Raw genomic sequence first — 20,581 nt, forward strand, 5'->3', positions numbered from 1 at the left:
AAAAAACTCAAAATATGTTTTCTTTTCTTCTTTTTTTGTTGCAATGAACCGCTTCAGATTAGCATGAAGCGGCGTGAAAGGGTGGGCTGGTTCGGTGAGCACGCGCCTCAGGAATACACGCGCGACGAAATGCCCATACAGCGCGCAATTCGCGTAACGAATGTCGATGAAACGTAAATGTCGACCAGAAAGGTGGCAACGAAACGTGTTTTTGCGAAACGCAGGTAGGATAAAAAAGTCAGTATTCTACCTGCGGTTGTGATATTATTTCAGACAGATAATGGCAGGCGACTGTCGGTAAGATTGCGGGAAAATTATTCTCCCAGCTGCCAGGAGATAGGCAATCCCCAATTCTAGAGGTTATCCGGAAGATTGCCCATACAAGAACGGACAATGATCATCAAGTAGGTTGCAGCACACTTACGTTGAAAATACTGGACTTGAAAGATGTAATCCGACTTATATGTCAACACGGGGTGCACTGCAGAACAACCACTCACACACAAAAACTACAAGGAAGTGATCCGTGAAGATTCAACACAATGTAGCACACGCTGCCATTTGCCGAACCGGACACTAAACTGTTCACATAAATGTCTTGGGCCTCTTTGAAGAAATCGACACGGGTAGGACTTTTCGAACGAGATACCATCTACCACAGAAGCGAAATCCACAGCGGGCCTGCACCCCGCAGGCCGCATCACGCGCGAAACTAGGTCCGGTCCTTGCGACGCAGGCATTCCGAGTTTGTCAACGGGTATTAGGGAGTTTTAGCAGGTCGTTTCCACACGAACGGTTCGCCCTCCAACGCATCCGCGACGCCACTACGCATGCGCGCGCGAGTCGTTCGGGGAGTCGGGAGGCTCTTCTCGTTCGTTTCTCCCATTCCAGCCGCTGGAGTCGTCACCGCAACGCAGCCAGCACCGTTCACGACTCGGGTAAAAAAAAAAGATGGCGGTCGGTTCGGCGACCGCCTTTGCCGACCCAGCCGAGCGTTAGGCTTAGGACAGCGGGAGGCGATTTGGCGTCCTGTTAGTCTGCTTCATTTGAGAGCTTGAACCAAATCATTTCGAGGACTGCTCACAATGGTAAGCGATCGTGAATGCTGTAAACTGCGCATGCTAGTAAATTTTTGCGATCTGCGGGCAGACTCTGCCGTGCCGACCGCGAGCAGACGAAATGATTTGGTTCGACGGCACACAATGTGAACGATCGTTCACGATGACGAAGACACACCACATACCTTTACGGTCGTTTAGACACTTTTTACTCTATCTAGCTTCGCAGTTCTTGAAATTCCGACCGGCAAATGTTACGTCGGCCGTCTTGTTTACATCAGTCGCACGCCGGAAACACGAGCCGCCACCACGGTGCCCGCCACCGTCAAGGAGGGCCACCGTCGCCACGGATTTACACGTTGCAGAATGTTTCACATGTTTACTAGAAGATGGCGCCACCGTTAAGCCCGATCATCATCATCGTTTACACGGTCGCGCCACTTTCACGATTCGCTAAAGTATGTCAAATTTGACGTACGGTTTCGCGGAACGGACCAGCTGTACCGTTCGTGATTTCGGAACCGTGTGCTTGAAAAACGACTCGCTAAAACTCCCTAATGTGTCATCCGTCAAACCACATGATCACACTTCTGCCGTTACCCGCGCACAGAGAGCGGATTCAAGTCCGGCGAGTACGCACAGCAACCGCGCCTTCAGCTTAGGGAGAGAGAGAAAAAGAGAGAAGGAGTACAAAGCAAGCAGGCCAGAACGGGGGTGGGGTGCGCTTACAAAGGCTTATCTTCAGGGGCATCTCAACAATGAACGGAGCGAGAGAATGTGTCACTTCTACCCAAGGTTGATAGTGCAGTAGAAGTTATGCGTGACCTTGTGCTTTAGGCAGGTTCCGTGCTCTGCCTTATCGCCAGCTTTGAGACAGTAGTCACGTGACCCTAACCGGAGACAGGATTGGCCTTAAACACGCATAGCGTCTACCTTGCTGTCATTACCGATTTAACAGGACAGCTCTTTGAAGGTCAGCTTTCGAACTTCTAAAGAAACTGTCCAGTCCAAAAGTGGTTCTAAACGGGGCAAGTGTGACGACAGTATGTTTTGCGTCGTATAACTTACATTATAATTTAGAATGAAGAACTAAGCGCGACTATTTTTTGCGCACGATGTACACAAATATATCTATAAATATATAAATATATTTTTTATCAATAAATTTAAAACTGTTTGTACACTGTTAGGTTCGCGTTTTTAAACTTCAAATTTTTTTACGAAAGAGTTGCACATAAAAGACACCTCGAACAGCACATCGTCCGACTTTCAACACACAATGAATCACCGACGCTCGCAGTAAGAAGGTTGCGATGCTGCGCGAACGGTTTCTGAAATATGCTGCGTAGGGTACGCCGGGCACAACGGCTTCGCGACCGTTCGAAGAGCAAATGATTCGCGACAACAAAGTAGCGTCTTGCAGCATCAGTAAGGTGACAGGGCTCGAGAGTCCCACGCTCACATTTCCGCAGAGCGAGCGCGGCCGGCCAGATCGAGGCGCAGTATATATGTATCTGTTTGCTTACTTTTACCACTTTGCAAGTTGGTTCCATCACGTGTCGCACTGTCGTGCAGTTTTGCTTTATATGATTTGTCTAATTTTCATGTAAGTTTGTGAAAAATGTTTCAAATAAAAGGTTAATTAAACCACTGTTGAGTTCCCATTGATTAAGTTATCGATATGCCATATTTCATTGAGTTTTGAAAACCAGGTGACATTTAGCCTCTATTTTAATTCTTAAAACTGACGAATGCTGGTCCCAACTTGCTCCAAGACCTCGTTTTTGCTGCTAGCCTGCATGAAAATAGTTTTTTTCTGCTCCCAAAATTTCTCCAAAGCTGCTTTGCCCAGTTTCATCCCTGTATTTCCAATACTGGAAATTGTGGCTTTAACACTCCAATATTGAACAGCATATGACAGCATACATTCAATATTAGAAAGCCCTTGGCCTTGGCAGTGCAATATGACCAGCACAAGTCAGCATACTTCCAAAATTGGAAATCCAAATTGGCTTTTGCAGTCCACTATTGGACCAGCTTATGCCAGCATGAGTTGGTCTTGGAAAGCTGTTGGCTTTGACAGTTGAATATTGACCAGCTTACGCCAGCATGCATCCGATATTGGAAAGCCATTGGCTCTAACAGTCCAATATTGGACAGCTAATGCTGGCATGTATCCAATATTGGAAAGCCATTGACTCTGACAGTCCAATATTGTACAGTTTATGCCAGCATATATCCAATATCGGAAACCTATCGGCTTTGACAGTCCAATATTGGATAACTTATGCCGGCATATATCCAATATTGGAAAACCATTGACTTTGACAGTCCAATATTGGACAGGTTATGCCAGTATATATCCAATATTGGAAAGCCATTGGCTTTGGCAGTCCAATATTGGATAACTTATGCCAGCATATATCCAATATTGGAAAACCATTGGCTTTGACAGTCCAATATTGGACAGGTTATGCCAGCATTTATCCAATATTGGGAAGCCATTGGCTTTCACAGTCCAATATTGGACAGCTTATTCCAGTGCATCACCAATATTGGAAAAACATTGGCTATGATAGACCATTATTGGCCCAGGTAATTCCAATATTGGTAAACACATGGCTCAGTTGGGCCATTGTTGGGCCATTCTTTGTCCCATCAATTCCAATGTTGGCCCAATATCGTGTGCTGCCTGGGTAAGAAACACAAACGACGGACGAGCGCTCACGCTCGTTTCTGTTTCTTACTCTGTCCTCGTCTTTTTTGCGCTTTTAAAACCAAGATGAATAACTACCAACTAGCCCAACTTTCCACTCTCCTGAGAGACACTAATCAGAGCCTCGGACGCGGAAGATCAGCGCCAGCTGGTTATTCTAATCGATGAGGCGAGCAAAGCCAATGGGACCCCGGACATAGGGACCACTCCAGGGTGAACACCCAAAGTCATCATTGATGACCTCAATAAAGTATATTCTCTCTCTCACTCGTGAGAATAAAAAAAATAAGATAAATTTGTAAGCATAGTACTAAGCACCACAGGTGTAAAAAGTAGAATAAAAAAATACGAGGCAGTAACAGCAGATACAGAACAACAGACCGTATGACAAATGAAGGCACCACCAAAATGCACGCCATGTAGATGACAAAATTCAGACGTGGCAGAGCCATTCAGAATGGCTGAACTTTCATGGGCAAGTGTTTAATAGAAAGGACCAACGCCCTATAGCATGGGTGGAAAATATCGAGTTTGTCAGAGTAATGGTTCAAACGCTTCGCCATTCTAACAAATGGGTTTACCTTACTAAAAGTTCCAGAAGCATAAAAAGATGAGTGAAGGCGAGTAGGCTTACGTAAAACGCTAAGGCGCAGTTCAGGTTACAGGCTCGGAGAATTGGTGAGGCCATGCAGCGTTTTAAACAAAAATAGTAAGTCCGCGTCCTTCCGACGCCGGTGCAAGCTAGGCAAACCAACACGCTCTAACGCAGCCTTATATGTTAAACAGTGGAAATCCTCCTGAATTTAGCAATGTTTAAAGATAGAAACAAACTTTTTTTCACTCGTTCGATTTCCAAGGACTGAATTTTAGAGATTCGCTTCCAAAGAACAGAAGCATATTCTAAACGCGACCTGGATAATGAACAGTACAGTGTGATAAAAGCAGACGGGTTTATGAACTCCTCGGTTAAGCGGGAGACAATTGACACCCAACAGTGGCTATGACGAGTTAACCAGGTTACCAACGTGATCAGGGAAACGCAAGCCAGAGTCAACCATGACTCCGAGATATTTCATATCACTTACTCGAACCAAAGTCTCCCCATGAATATAATATGCAAATGAGATATTGTGAGTACTCCGAGAGAGTGTCAAGACCTTGGTTTTGGATGGCTTCAGAAGAAGTTCTTTGTGAGTGCACCAACGGTAGAAATAACATGCATCTTTCCGTAGCTTGGCAAAATCATGTGCAGTAAACATTTATCTGTAGATATATAGATATATCATCAGCATATTTCAGAAATGAAGAATGTAATACACCAAGAGAGACATCATTTACAAAAATTGTGAACAGGAAGGGTCAAAAAAAAGATCCCTGAGGAACTCCAGGGCCCGTTTGATCGAAGCGCTAACCGCGGCTAAAGTTAGCCGCAGTACCTAGGAGAGGGATTTCGAAATCACGAGACTGGCTCGGTAGGGATGCGGGGAAACATGGCGGTGCCCCGGTGAGTGAGCGCCGCTCGCTTCAAAACTAATATGTCGTTGTAGCTGCAATATCAGGCGCGTTAGTCAGCGACGAGCGGTGCAGGAGACTTTCGCTTTGCCTTACCTCACTCAAATAATAAGCATGGGCAACGACCTCGCCGCATTTTTTAGATAGTCTTTCGATTCTGGCCATTCCTAAGCCTAAATGAACGCGATAATTGTCGGCATGGCAACGTCTTTGGAAAGCGCATTGCCTTGACTCAATCGGCCGCGTATTGATAGCACACAAAAGCAGACAGCGTTTGAATTACCCAAGCATCGAAGAGAACGCTGGAAGTGTAAATCTACTGTCCGCGCGCGCTGGCCTTCCTCTTATAAAAGATTCGAAGTAAATAATCATAACAAGGCTTTGACGAACGCGCGTGCAAGGCAAAATTTGTTTTAGACTTTTTGTAGACGTTTTGCTTTAGAACAATTACTACCGCAGACGCCAGCATGTGCAACGTGTGTAACTCTCGTAGCCTGCACCTCGGTGCTTGAAAAATTTAGAAAACGGTCTATTGGGACGCTGTCCAAAGGCCCGCCCGTAGCATTATTCACAGGCTGCCGTCGGTGATCGGTCGCGTCCGGCTGTCGTCGCTGACCGAGCACGTCACGCAGACCCCGGACCTCAGACCGCAGTAGGGCCATGGCACCCGCCTGAAGCTCGACATCGCGCTTTTGCTCGTGACGGAGGCGTGCGCTTGCATCTCTTGGGGGCGCCGATCTTCTCAGTCAGGAACGAAATTCCCTCCATATCATCGAAGAGCAGGCCCCGCAGGGTCTCCGTGCCGGCGACAAGGGCAACGGGAAGGGAGGCGGGTGGCCCCTTGGAAACTTGTCGAGCCAAAGAGAAACCCACAGGGGTGCGGGGAAGGACCGCAGCGTTGCTGGCGTGATAGCGGACGACGGCATTGCGTTTAGGCCTCGCAGCACCGCCAGTATTCACAGAACTCTGGCAGTGAAAAGGAGCTCAGCCCAGACTCAAGAAATGTGTCGATCTTGTCCGGCCAGCATACACACTTCATGTGCGAACTACGTTTGCCTCCAGAACATCGCAGGAACTTTTGTCTCCCGAAGAAGATACAGCAGCAGATTGTGCATAATATTAAGAAATCGATCTATCAATCAGTTTTTATTTGAGAGTCCAGGGACAACTCCTTGAGTGTTAGCGCTGGCATACTTGTGAGAGACAAAAAAAATATTAAAACGGAAACACCAGGGCAGTAGTGGAACGACGTCCACAATTCTGACATGTATTGACATATACAGTCTGACATTGAACTGAAATATTAAAACGGAAATACCAGGGCAGCAAGGAACGCAGTTTACAAGTCTGACACTAGGACAGTCAAAAAGTAGAAGACAGTTCAAGCAGGGGGAACAAGCCAAAGAATAATGTAGAAGCTGCACCAAAGCTTGCATATTTTAAACAAAGGAAAGTAACATGATATCGTAACCACACAAAAGAACTTATCAACCTTTTTCAAGCATTAACTGCTTGCAAACAGAAAGATCATAAGTTCTGCAGCACGAACCAAAAGTATTCAGTGCGTCTAGTACATGTTGTATAACTCAGCCGATCTAAGAATAAGGCTTAATCGATTAAAATGCCGAGAGGTGTAAAACGATGACTGAGGCCGTGTAGGCTCACATACAACTATAAGGCTCACTTGTAACAAGGGGCTGGGAGAGTTAATAAAATAATAAAGAATTTAAAAAAAACACATAGACATATTCGCCTTAGCCCGACGTTGATGCAGGCTCAGCAAGTTCACAAGTTCGGAATCAGTTCCATAATCGAAGCGATGTGCACCACTCCTAATGTAGTGATGTGTAAACACGGAAATGAACTTATTTTAAACTCTGTCGAGTGTAAAGGAGTTCGTTTTAGAAAGGATGTTACACACAACTGATGCGTACTAAATGGCGACCTCACTAACGAACTGTATAGTGTCAGAAACGTAAACGGGTTAAATTCCTTTGTTATGCGACATGGAAACCCTGACGTGCAGAGAGACGAGTTTACAACTGTTGTTATGTGATCATCGAACCTCAAGCTTGAATCAAACGTAGCCCCCAAGTCCTTCATCTGAGACATATGCGGTAACAAATCACTGCAGATGCTATAAGCGAAAGTAGTATTCGACGTTTTTTATATAAAATTAAAAATAACAATAACGATATAAATATTAACCAATCAGTGTTTATTACAGTGTCCATGAACAATCTCGTCGTCTGGGTGCTGGCACATTTAAGCTACAAACTCGCAAAAATCACAATAATAGTAATATTAATAATAAACCACTCAGTGTTTATTATAGTGTCCAGGAACAACCAGCTGGTCTTAGTGCTGGCACACTTAAAAAACAGGAAAAAACACACATACAAAACACACTTATATATGTACAGTACAGGAGAGCAAAGGGAGAACGTAGTTCAACAGTCTGAGACTAAGAATATTAACAAGTACGAAAGACACTCAAATCAACAAGGAGAAATAAAGATCACAAAACAGAGACACCACCAGGTGCCAGAGCAAAAAGCAAACACTCGGATATCGTACTGACAAAACGTAAACCACTAAACTGATCAGCTCTTGGAAGACGAAGTTTCGAACAGCGTTTCTGAACTTGCTACCTCATGACTTAAAAATATCAAGTTCATCAGAGTAACGGTTATAACGCTCATTCGATCTTTGGATCGAGTTTAAGTCACTAAAATGTCGAGCTATATAAAAATACGATTGAAGCCGTGTATATACACGTGAAACTCTAGGGCTCATTTTGGACAGAAGGCTGGGAGAGTTAATCAAGCCCTACAGTGCCTTAAACAAAAACAACATATCTGCCTTCACCTGCTGCAGGCTCAACAATTTGACGACTTGCGATTTACCACCAACGTTTAAAAAATGAGCACCTTTCTCAATGTAACGATATTTAAAGATGGAAATAAATTAATTTTGAACTCGCTCGAGAGACGAACTGTTAGTTTTGGAAATGCCGTTCCAGGCAACCTAGTCGTACTCTAGCTGGGTTCTTACTAAGGAATAGTACAGCGTGAAAAAGGCGGACGTGCTTTTGAATTTCTTTATTATGCAAGACGCGGCTCGTGCGCAAGGCCGATTGAACCACTCTGGTGACGTGAGTGCCAAATCTCAGGGTTGAATCAAAAGCAACACCAAGGTCCCTCAGTTCACTTAAACGTGACAGCGGTTCGCCAATGATAACTCTGGGGAAAAAATCCCGCGCGTTGCATCATGGGATGTTTCCCAAATTTACCTCACACGTGGCGTCAAGCGTGACGTCACGGTCACTCGTGAAGGTCCCAACTTTCACAGTGAAGGTCACGTGACCTTCACTTCACGAGGCCTTCCCGAGTGACGTCACGAGGGTTACGAGTAATGTCACGAGGGGGAAAGGCACGGAGGGGGAGGACGAGGGAGTGGAGGAGTGGAGGAGACTGAGAGGAGCAGCGAGGACGAGGATGGCGGAGAGGGAGAGTGAGGATGAGAAAAGGTGGAGAAGGCGAGGAGGAGGGAGGAGAAGGAGTGGAGGGGGGTGAACATCAGGAGGAAAGAAGGAGGATAGGGTACGGGTTAGGAGGAGGGGCACACACTTCTCTCCGTACCGTTCCACTTCCTCCTCAAGAGCTGCGCTCTTATTCGGCGTTAGAGGGAGTTGCAAACGTCTTTCGTTTTTTTATTCATTCGCACCTAAATTTGAAGTCTGCCGGTTTATTAATGAAAGCTGGAAGTCACCCTCTGGTATAACCATTTGGTTAGGTTTTTTTTTTTAAATTTCTACTGCATGTAAGATTGAATGTATTTTAGGAATGACACGGGTGATGAGAGGGGACGGTAGTGACCAGTGAAGATTCTGACCCACAAGAGCTGAGAATCCTCACTGTTCAATTTGACAAGATACACTTTCGTTGTCAACAATTTCAACCATAATAGCGCACGAAATATCTTCTTTTTTTTATACTAAAGCAACCTTATATGCATGCCGTGCGCACCGGACTGCATTTTCTACTTTGTGTTTAGTACTGTATGTGTTTAGTATTATCAATGTATTTGTTGGGTTTTTGCTTTGGCTTTACAGTTTATGCGCAATTTCTTGTGTGTGCAAGTTTTGGTGCGCCAGCACCAAGACCCTGTGGTTGTTCCTGAACACCTAACAAAAATTAATTTGTCTTTAATTTTATTATTATTATCATTTTCTGGTTCACCTCATCTACAATTAGAACTACGTCTCAGCAACGCCACCATTGAATTACTCGTGGAATGCACTGCGTCCCTCAGTATGTTACTTAGATTTTGTAGCGCGGGTATATATATTCTTCTGGGGTTTCTAGCATAAATTTATTGTGCGTTTTCAACAAATCTCATGCATAACATTTTCCCTAGGTTTACCCTTGGCAGCACTACAGCGGAGAGTATCCCTATACAAGATTTTTCTCCTTGGAGGACTGCTGTCCTGGGTGGGAGTCTTAGCATCTGCGTTTGTACCGACCATGGCGTGGATGGCGGTGACACTGGGCGCGATTCACGGTAATGGTCGTTTTTATCCTTTTGTTGCCACAAGATATACGTCTTAAAATATTTTTCTTGCGTCTTAAATTTTCATTTACGTTACATTAAGTAAAATGCGACGAGGCGAAAAATAACCAAGTCGCTTAAAGGCGCCAGCGTTTGGAAACGTTCATATACGTATTAGAAGCTACTCCTGGTTCGTCTTTTTTTATCTTTTAAATTGCCCCAATGAACCTAGAGTGTCAACTTTAAAGGTAGGGCCAATATTGGCACCTGTTTAAAACTACAATTACCGAATAAGCCCGCCTATGACATCGGGCGTTTAACTAAGTGAAAACGGACACATAAAATCATATATCCCCGACAACAAGATTTAGAAGTATAACTTTCGCCTAGAATGTAAATACAAAAAGAAATGCAAGCCATCTTTTACTATGACTGCATATTTGTCCCATCAGTTATTTACTTAAAATGCTTCGTTACATCGCTATTTGCTCGCAATAATAAATGCTGGATGCATCGTTGGAGGTCTCATTATTCATTCAATAGCGGTTTGGGCCAGTTGGTTCATTATCACCTAAAAGGCCAAAAAAGGGCCACAAAAACACAAGGACGAGGAAGTTGACAAACAAGAGCGCACCCGCAACTGGCTTTTATTTGTGAAAACTAATCATATATATATATAACTTTGAACCAATACATTATCTCTCCCAGGCACGTAGCCAGGATTCCGTTTCGGGGTAGGAGGGGGGGGGGGGGGGGGGGGGGGAGGCGCCCGTGACAAAATGCTGTTTGAGGGGGAGGGGAAAGAGGAGGTTTCAGCAAAATGGAAGATTTCGGGGAGAAACCCAGGCCCCTGGAGGAGCATCGTACCGGCATGCGGTTTCGTGTATCAAAACTGCGTGACGCCCGTTATAAGCCCAGGATGGCGGAGACACTGAACTGAAAACATTTCTAGAGCGTAAATCAGTACGGTTGCCATACCTCAAAGACGGACGGACCTGACACTTTCTAAACTCAAACGTCCACTTTTTTTTTCTTTTTTTTGTAAACAATTTGTGTTTTTACGAGTGCCTCTTTTGGCACTGCACGAAGTTTTTCCTTAGCTGGTGTTACATGCAGCACCACCTAAAATATGTGGAGTAAAAAGTTATGTATGATTTAATGATTTCAGGATATTTATTTTCTCTTTTGTTACAGGTCTCGGAATCGGCATCATTGCAATAGCGCTTAGCATCCTCCTTTCATTATACTTTGACAAGTACAGATGCTTAACACAGGGAATTAAGTATGCTGGAGCATCGTGCGCTGGACTGATTTTTCCCAAGTTGTTTGCTTACTTACAGCAAGAGTACGGCTTCCGGGGTACACTTCTCATATACGGAGGCATCACTATGCACGTGTCTGCACTTTGTCTTCTGCTCAAAGAGCCATCCTGGATACGCTTGAATACGAGCCAAGAAGCTACGGGAAATACGAAAAAAGAGCTTTCAACCGTAATACATACAATATCGGTTGACCGTAATAAACCTGAAAAAGGATCAACGACCAGTGACACACCAGAGGTCAAGGAACGTTATCCCACGCTCAAGTTATTACTCAATCCTATGCTTTACGTCGTTCTTACGATGGCAGTTGTGACAGACTTTACCGGAGCTGCATATCTTTCTACCCTGGTCGACTACGCGGTAGACAAAGGCCTGTCAATCGAGGATGCAGAGTCCCTTGTCATCTACGGATCCTGCAGCGAGTTCGTTGGGCGTCTGTTCCTTCCCCTTATGGCGGACGCAGGATGCATACGACGCAGTACCTTAGTAACGGTTAACTTCTTTGTATGGGGATGTTCTATGATGCTGATGCCGTATGCAACAATTCACGTTCACATCATTATCGTGTGTTCGTTCGTATACCTCGCCTCCGGGTGCCTGCAGCCTATGAGGAGCGTCCTCATAGCTGACTACATCGGTGTCCAGTGGCTCTCAACGTGCTACACATTCTCGGGCTTTATCTTGTTGCCTCTTATTTTTTGCAACCCATCAATAATAGGTAAGTCTATCTGCACTGTTCTACTAGATCCGCATAAGTGACGTATATTGACTGCATTTTTTCCCTCATAATTTTGTCTTGCTCGTCCTTTGTGTTTAGGGCTCGCATACATGTACTAGCTAGGTCAGCTTGATAAGTTTAATCGTGGTGCTTCGAAAGTTAGAATATAGCTATCTTGCAAAACACTGTTTGAACTCCTAGGGGTGATATTCGTTCGAATGTTTTGTTCAACTGCTTATATACTACACTTATGGTTTTGCTTGGAAATGCGAAAAGCAATGGTCGCACCTCTGAAATCAGGACCGTTCACAAAAAAAACAGTTTCATAAGACGTACGTTCAGCTCGAAAGCTTCTGAGGCTTTATACTAATAAGCCATTTCCACGTGTGTCTTTTCTGTGTTTTGTTACGTGCGGTATGAGTTGATTTGAAGATCCTTTAATATTTTCTTGTTTTATGGTCTACTGCTCAAGCCGGAGTAATTGGCGACATAGAGTATAATCGGCTGGTACTCAATTTCTCATATGCCGTATATTATTTAGAGTTACCAAGGGCCGCAACTCGTGAGTTCAGCTTGTCGGCGACCAGAATATAAGAGTTTGGTCGCTGACATTTATAAGAATGCTAATTAAATGAAAAAAATACGGAAAATGCTCACAAGCATGATCGCAGATAGCTTACGTGAAGTAAATGAGGTGTCTTCTAAAGTCACCTTTTAGAAGGATGCCGGTTAATGTTCGGACGCTCCTCTTGTCATATTTGAACACAATTTGGTGTTCTTCACAATATTCAAACAAGTATACCTAGAACAGTCTTGGAAATTGCCTGAGATACATTGTACTCAAAGTACTCCATCGAGCTCGTTTGGAAAACTTCTACTTCACTAGAAGTACATTCTCTGATGTAATTGTTCTTTAGCGAATTTGTTTTTCTCGTACTTTCTGATGACAGGGCAGGTCCCGTCTTCCAAGTTGTGTTTGTTGTTCCCGCAGGAACAAGCTTTCACAGAACACGCCTTCTTTCTCGTTCTGAGAAGGCAGCAACTATATTCCGCTTCGTAGGGGTCATGAAATTATATGGGATTAGGATGTTCATTAATTTCTAGGTACGAACTGGTCCTAATCTGGCCCAAGTATACTCGCACCGACCGACACTGATTCAGAAGCTTGAGAAGCTTGAAGCTCAGCGCGCGTCTTCTACTTTGCCAACCCCAGCACGTGGCTATGATTAACGTTGGAAGCATATGATAGGCACCAGGCCACGTGGCCGCTTGTTCTGGCTCCGAGTAGAGGGGATGGACGATGCTCATAGTTCTCGTATCTTTTTAACAACTGCCATGGACTTGAAAGAAAAACTATGGAAAATATATTCGGTTATTGACGTTAGCGGGTGATTCTAAGTAGTATTTAGCGAAAGTAGAAAATTCGTTTCTTGACCCCTTTAATATGAAACACTGACAAAGCTGCTGGCGCCAGCATGGGGCTTGATCTCGTTGATCATTTGCACACGTTCTCGCGCAAACAAACCCACAGATAAAGCCGCGCGCTCGCGCCAGTAGCTTTGACAGCGTTGTGTATTAAGGTGCAACCCCACCCCTCGTTAGTGTGATTCTGAACCAAGAGATGGCGGTGGGATTGCCTTCAGGCCTGTACAACAATAAGAGAAATCGTGGGTGGTGGCGCTTCGATACAGTGGGGTATTTTTTTATATCTTGAATTTGACATCCCTGGTCCTTCGCTTGTTTTTCTCTGCACGAGCTTTCTTTGGAACGCGCACGGCTGCACCAGTTCTCGTGCAAGGAGGCGCAGTTGCCTACGCTCCCAGCTCACCTCCCAATTAAATATGGTCAGAACAAAATGCGAAAATCATCCTTATCCAAATGGCGAAACACATGCACAACAAAACAACCGATGCGTTGAAAAATATAAAATTGCCAGTGCGTCGTTAGCATTCCACTGTGATTTTGAAGGCCAATTACATATCAATGTGATGCAATTTATATGACGGCCCGGGCCTACTCTCTTGCGTGCGTTTGGCTCTTTGCGGATTTCCAGGAAAACGTGATGACGTGATAAACTTGGGTTTCCAAACTTCTAGCTCGAGAAGTTAAATACATAAAAAATCAAAACAAATGAACTATTTTTTCGGCGGTCAGGTGTCTCATTTAGGTAGCTGGGTATTCATTTTGAAGAAAACCACGAGACTGGAAAACACAAAAAATGATACTCAGTTTTAGATATTGAGTTTGGTAAACCCACCTTAGGACTGGTGCGGGAGTCATAATAAAAAAAGGACAAGTTTAAAAATTAAACAGCAGCAATAATTGATAAGAATTAATTTTAATACGAGTTCATTGATAATTGCAATGACTGCCCAGGCAAAGATTCTGTGTCTGTGGATAGCTTTTGCACAGAGTTTATAAGCAATATACCAGTCTTAATTTGGTGATTTATGCGCAAAAATAATGGTGTGCAAAAATGAAATAGATGCAAACGGGTATAGTTCGACGTTGTATAAAATATAGTGTAAGCACGCACGTGGTGCGCTGATTAAGACTGAAACAGCGCTACATGTTACACTTGCGTTGAGCGTATCGCAAGTTAAAGGCGCATCTAAAGCTAAACCTTGTACAGATATAATGCTCAGGCCGTAATTCTTTGAAGTATATAGCAACTCGCCCAAGCCTTAACTTTAGCATACTTTATGACCCTCATATTTCGTGTAAGCTGTCTCCTGAATGCTTGCAACAGAAAGGGGGAAACATTCTAACTCTGGGTTAATAGAAAAACTCCACCTACTAACAGCTACCAATAATCTCGGCGCCGATTGTGAGTATTCACTGAATGCCAACGGTCGCGTGCCTAGAACAAGTTTTTCCCAGGTGATTTCATACAATCGCAATTGTTCTTGACAAACAACACTGTTTATTTACGCAAACGGCCACATGTGAAGTTTAACATATTTACAGTAATCACGTAAAAACTGAGGGCATTGCATATATGCAGAATGTAGTTTTGTTTCACTAAATACATTACCAGTAAAGTATTTCGTTTTATCATGCGAGCGAAGCGGAACATACAAGAGCGAACATGCTGGCGTGAACTACTCTACCAGTAAAGAAGCGCACCATCCAAAGCATCGAGCTCGCTTTTATAGCTTTTTGTGCGCTCAGACCGATTTGAAAACCCAATTATAATCAATTCTATTATTTCAATTATTTTTATTAAGCGCGCCTATGTGTCGTTGTTTCGTATTTTGCCTTCACATGCCATTTTCTTAGTTATATAATATTTTTCTATAGAAGTCCGACAGCTATAGTCTGTTTCATCATAAGAACCGCATAATCAAATATGTGGACAAAAAAAAAAAAGAAAAAGAACGCGAACAGGCAAACACACATTAAAATGCAATGTAACGCCGGATTCAAAATTAGTCGTTAGTTTTTTAGAGAGCAGCACTTTCGTAGGGCGACACTGTTACTCGTTGAATGTTATAAAAAATGCAGTACAACTGTTAGCTCGGGGTCTTTAACGTGCATTATGCAGCATATGTGGTACACGATCGCACGACGGTAGGATGCAGATGGGCGACTGAACCCAGGGTCTCTGCTAAAGCCCCTTGATAAAGGCGTTTTTTACAAGTACCGCCAACCATTGTTGTCGAAACGCGCAAGACACGTGCCACGAGCGGGTGCTCCGCCGCCATTCGCTTTCAAGGGCCATTCATTTTAGTGCTGCGCCGCCATTTGCCTCTAAAGGCCGTTCGAAACACGGGCCTCGCGCATTGGCACAATTGACGTTACTTGAAAGAACACTGTACTTGAAAGACCAACGCAAACACATCGAGGAGATTTAAGGGCTGTTTATACTCCGGCGTTGAGCGCAGTGAACGCAGCGAAGCGCAGAGCGCGCGCCTTTCATTGGCCGGCAACCAGGAACTCGATATCTGCGACCAATCAGTATCTGCGCGCGCTGCGCTACGCCGCGCCCGTCGACGTTACGTTGGAGTATAAACGTACCTTAAGTCCCCAGGTTCTGCAGCGTGAGCTCCGTGCTTTGAACGGAGCTCGCGCTCGAGCATTTCTCCACGTGCTCTGATCTGCGGCGCCTCAACACACTCGGCCAACGATCCCCCACCGCACTTGGTTCAGCCTGCGAGCTAAACCAAATGACAAACGCAACTGCCAATCGTCATGATACAAAAGTGCGACTTTCTCAGCATTAGTTTCGGTGTTAGGAAGCTCATGTAATATTGCTTTGCTTTGTCGCGAACTGTTTAATCATTTGTTGAGGACGGAAAAGTGTTTCCTGTGATTTTATATAAAGCTTCAGATAACTGACAACCATCATTTTAAGCACCAAGATGTGTATGAAGCGTAGCTTATTCAGTGGCTCTAGTTTAGCCCGACCTCATAGGCACAGAAAGAGGACGAACAGCTTGACCTCGGGCCCTTGGCGCTGCTTCAGTGGCTTCATCAGCCCGTATCGTTGGCTGTACTCCGAACTAAGGTAAAGCAAAGCAAATATTCAGACCTGAAGGTTTCACAAGCCAATCCAACAAAAATCACTTAACACGCCCCAATAAAAAAATTGCGGGTTTATTTTGACTAACTGGAAATCTTTTGACGTGCAACCGAAATCTCAGATTGGCCTCCGTCGGATTGTGGGTACCTCGGCCGACATTTAAACCCGGCAAATATGGAGTCATGGGCCAGCGCGTTGGCTCAGAGACACTGAGACGATTTAATGTTTTGTTTTAATATCATTGCCACTAGAGCCACTAAATCAGCTGCGCTTAGAGTATCGGCACTCTGTTCCCCGACATTGTTGTGGGCGCCGTCATTTTGGTGCTTGTGCAGAGCAGACGCAACTGCCGATCGTCATGATTCAAAATATACGACTTCCTCAGCATTATATTAGGCGTTACGAAACTCATGTAATATTGCTTTGCTCTGTCGCGAACTGATTAAAGATTTGTGGAGGCTAGAAAAGCGTTTCTTGGGATTTCAAATAAAGCTTCAGATAATTAGCAACCATGATTTTAAGCCACATTATGGCCAAGTGTCGTTACTCTGAAGCGTAGCTTATTTAGTGGCACTAATTGTCACTTAAGAGCCACCGAGGTGGTTTATGAAACAAACTATAGCCACACCATTCCGGCAAGCATGGTTTGATTGCAAAAATGATTTTTGCAATCGATAAAAACATTTAAATTTCTTTTGCATACATCGTGGAATCCCAAATGGCGGAATCCCTTTGTCATGGCGCCCATTTCATTTGAATCGCGTCGGGCATGTGTACCGATGCACAGTAGAACGCGCGCAAAAGTAGCTGTTGTGCACCCGCAGCCTCGCGCTTGTTGTTCTGACATCCCTGGCTCGCTCATTGCGAGGTCCAGGCATCTGACACCCTGACATCTGGCGCTTTTTCTGTCTTTCACGTGGTGTTCCAAGCGGTACACGACGGAAAATGCACATCGAGCTGTTCTTGAACACGTGTCGCCATCTCTGCTTTATATTAAGAAACTACAGTTTGCCGTAACTGAATGGGAAAAGTTTGAGGTCTTATAACATTATTAACGTGTAAATATCAATATGGAAGTTCTGAAAAATGTAGTATTGAAGGATGCTTCACAATTTAATGCCTCGTTATTATGATTAGTTGACGTGATTCCGTTTTTATAGCGCCATAAAATAATACCATTTTAAAGTTTATTTTTTATTTCAAAATATACATTATCTTTACAGTTCGTTGTTTACTTTTTTAATTTATTACATCCAACCGAACGCTCACGTAAAATATCGCGTACGATAGGACGTCATAACTCGAGAAATATTTTTTTTCAATATTAGGGACTGTGGCCTATTAAAATATTAATAATTAACTAACAACTAGAAATAATCGTAATATCGAGACATTAAAGGATCGTTGAGAAACAGTTCTTTAATTTGACATTAACTTTATAATTGTAAGCTACATAGAAAAAAAGTTATTAGCCGTCAAAAAAACACCAACACGTCATGAACGGTGGGGTTGCACCTTAAGCATGAAATGGAGTTTATGCTCCAGCATGTGTTGTGTAAGGCGCTGAGAAAAGCACGGGGACGAGTGTGTTGATCTGAGTAGCGCCTTTTTGCGCTCAGTGAAATCAGTGTTGTGCCAACTACTCAACAAAGTATTTAAGACACTGAATACTAATTTTAATATGTATTTAGAGTAGTATTTAAGCTACTTGTATTACGAACAATTCTTGAGCCGAGTACAAATACTCTGAAAAGTAATTGAATTGCATCAGGAGACAATCGACAAGTAAGTTGCAAGTTGGAAATATTGCCACGAGCGAATAGCTGAGTCGGCAGGCTGCTGACTCAGCTATTCGCACTGAACATTCCAAATGTCTTGTGAATCGTGTTGTTTGTTGTAGCTCGGAAACTTCTAGATTCCCACGCGCTTACAAAAGGAAGATAAAAAGGACAAGCGCAGGCGGGGATCAGACCCCAGCCAGCGTCATGGGAGTCGAGCAGGCCGCTGACTCAGCTATTCGCACGTGGCGTTATTGCCGCGTGCATACCCGAGAAGGAACGTTTCGCCGTGCATCTAGAAGTTTCGTATTTATTCTTACCCCGAGTGTAAGAGATAAGGAGGAAAAATGACCTTGCCTAGTTAGTCTCACCATAGCTCTTTCCCGAACATTCTAGGTCAAATATTGGACTTGGAATCTTCAGTGGCCACTTGACTTTATTCGCATTATTTTCAAGAAATATCCAATACAACCCTCAATTACTCCTGGGACAATGGATACCAGTTAGAAAACACTGTATAGGGAAATGAAAGGGTATAATGAAAGTTTGTAAAAACGTACTTGCTCTTACTTTGAAAGTGCGTTTTACTCATAGTACTTTAATTCAAGTATATTGCACCATTATAGTTATCACTCTACTTGATGTAAGAAACCTCTCATTTACATTGCACTTTTACCCAGCACTGACCTAACCATGAATGTCGCTACTGTCTTTCAGAGCATCCCCGTTATGGGTAGCTGCACATTTGGCCCCGAATATTTTCACACTTGACCCGTTTTTATGCTGACCCGACTAAAACACCGTGTTACGTGACAAGGCTATAGCAGTCCACGGGGTTCATAATCCTGAAGAAAATTAATAAATAACTCGGGAATTAGCCTTAAAAGGTCCAACGCCGCACTGAAATTGCTGCCAGAATGCAAAACAAACATCGTCATTGTCAGCTGCCTGTTACTAAGATTGAAAGTGATTGCTCGGACATATTTGCTTCAAATGTTGTGTTTTATTTTTGTTGCTGTTATTTAGGGTTCTTTCGAGATGCCCGGGGAAGTTACGACGGTTTGTACAGACTTTACGGTGGAATACATCTGCTCGTCTCCGTTCTCTTCCTCGCCGTCGTCTGCATTGAAAGAAGACACTCGGCTATTTGGACGCTCAGCGAGAATACGCAGGAAAAGAACTGGTGGAAATAAAAATCAAAAGACAAAATCCCTTTCTTCTTAGGTACGTGACTGAAAGTTGAGAATATTCTCACGGATGACAAATGATGAGGCGGCAAATAACTGGAGAACTTAAACCTTTAATGGGGCGAACCTGTCTAAAACCAAAAAAAGGGTTAGCGTCGCAGGCGTCGATGTTGGCGAAACAGCATGATCAAGCGCTGGGGCGAGACTGACTCCGGCTCTCCACGCGGAGCCCCATATGTATATGCGTGGGTTTCTGAAACATTCGCCGTAAAACTTTCGGCGCATAGAACATTCGTAACTCAATCACACAACAAAGATCTCGAGCTTACAAGAATGTAAATTGAAAGAATAAATCCGCTTCCGGAAATGGACCTTGGGCCTCCGCGCGAGAGTGAAGCGTGGTAACCATTCCTCTACTTTTATCTTTTTTTTTTTTTTTATTGCCAAGTTTAGGGAAGTCAAAAAACGCACGAACATATCAAAACACACAAAAAAGGAAAGACAATGACAAGATGCAGGCCTGCCTTCGGCCAGTACGATGGAGATAAAATCTGTTAAAATCAATCTTTAGAGACACGGAAGTCATTCAGGCACGCTCTGCTGGGCCTTATAGATTTTAACGAGTGAGATAATACTTTTTCAGAAATAATCCCGAGCCTCACGCGTATCATTTTCTACATGTCGCACAGCCATTTTACACCTCCAGATACTGTGCAGGCCCAGTAACATAAGGCAATTTACCGGGGCGTCACCTTCGGTCTTTACGGGCAGGTACCTGGTCTCATGCGTGTCTAGCGGAAAAAATATTTTTTCAAGGTCCGCTGGAGGACATTTCGCATAGAGACGCCATCCCAGCACTCCAGAAAGACATGTTCGATCGTCTCCGGTTTTTGACAAAGGAAACAGTGTTACAACCAAGGGTACGAACAGTCCCTTCTTCTTCATTCATGTTTTAACCGGTAAGGTACCGGTGTGTAGTTTAAATAAAAAAGTCTTCACACAGGGCGACACTAACATTATCTTCACGCTTTTCAAGACGTCCTGTCCTGGCCCTGCACAGAACAAAGCTCTGTACAAAGGAACAGAAAAAAACAGCATCACAAACATCCTTATACAGTCGTTTTCGCGTCACTGAACTCAAAGATTCGATTGAAAAACGAGCTACAAAAGACTGGCATTATGCAACCACTTCCTTGAGGTACCCATGAATACCACCT

At 43.9% G+C, this 20,581-nt stretch overlaps 1 protein-coding gene across 1 annotated transcript in view; it reads left to right on the forward strand.

Moving 5' to 3' along the window:
* LOC120850425 (monocarboxylate transporter 13-like) overlaps nt 1-19,370 on the forward strand; it is a 32,782-nt gene extending 13,412 nt beyond the window's left edge. The window contains exons 2-4 of the mRNA XM_040222903.2: nt 9,706-9,849; nt 11,032-11,877; nt 19,204-19,370. Of these exons, the coding sequence (XP_040078837.2) occupies nt 9,706-9,849; nt 11,032-11,877; nt 19,204-19,370 (1,157 nt within the window). The remainder of the gene's footprint in view (nt 1-9,705; nt 9,850-11,031; nt 11,878-19,203) is intronic.
* Nucleotides 19,371-20,581: the final 1,211 nt, after the last annotated feature.

The sequence above is a fragment of the Ixodes scapularis genome, unplaced genomic scaffold, assembly GCF_016920785.2.
Source record: "Ixodes scapularis isolate PalLabHiFi unplaced genomic scaffold, ASM1692078v2 PGA_scaffold1__304_contigs__length_218370807, whole genome shotgun sequence".
NCBI classification, from domain to species: domain Eukaryota; kingdom Metazoa; phylum Arthropoda; class Arachnida; order Ixodida; family Ixodidae; genus Ixodes; species Ixodes scapularis.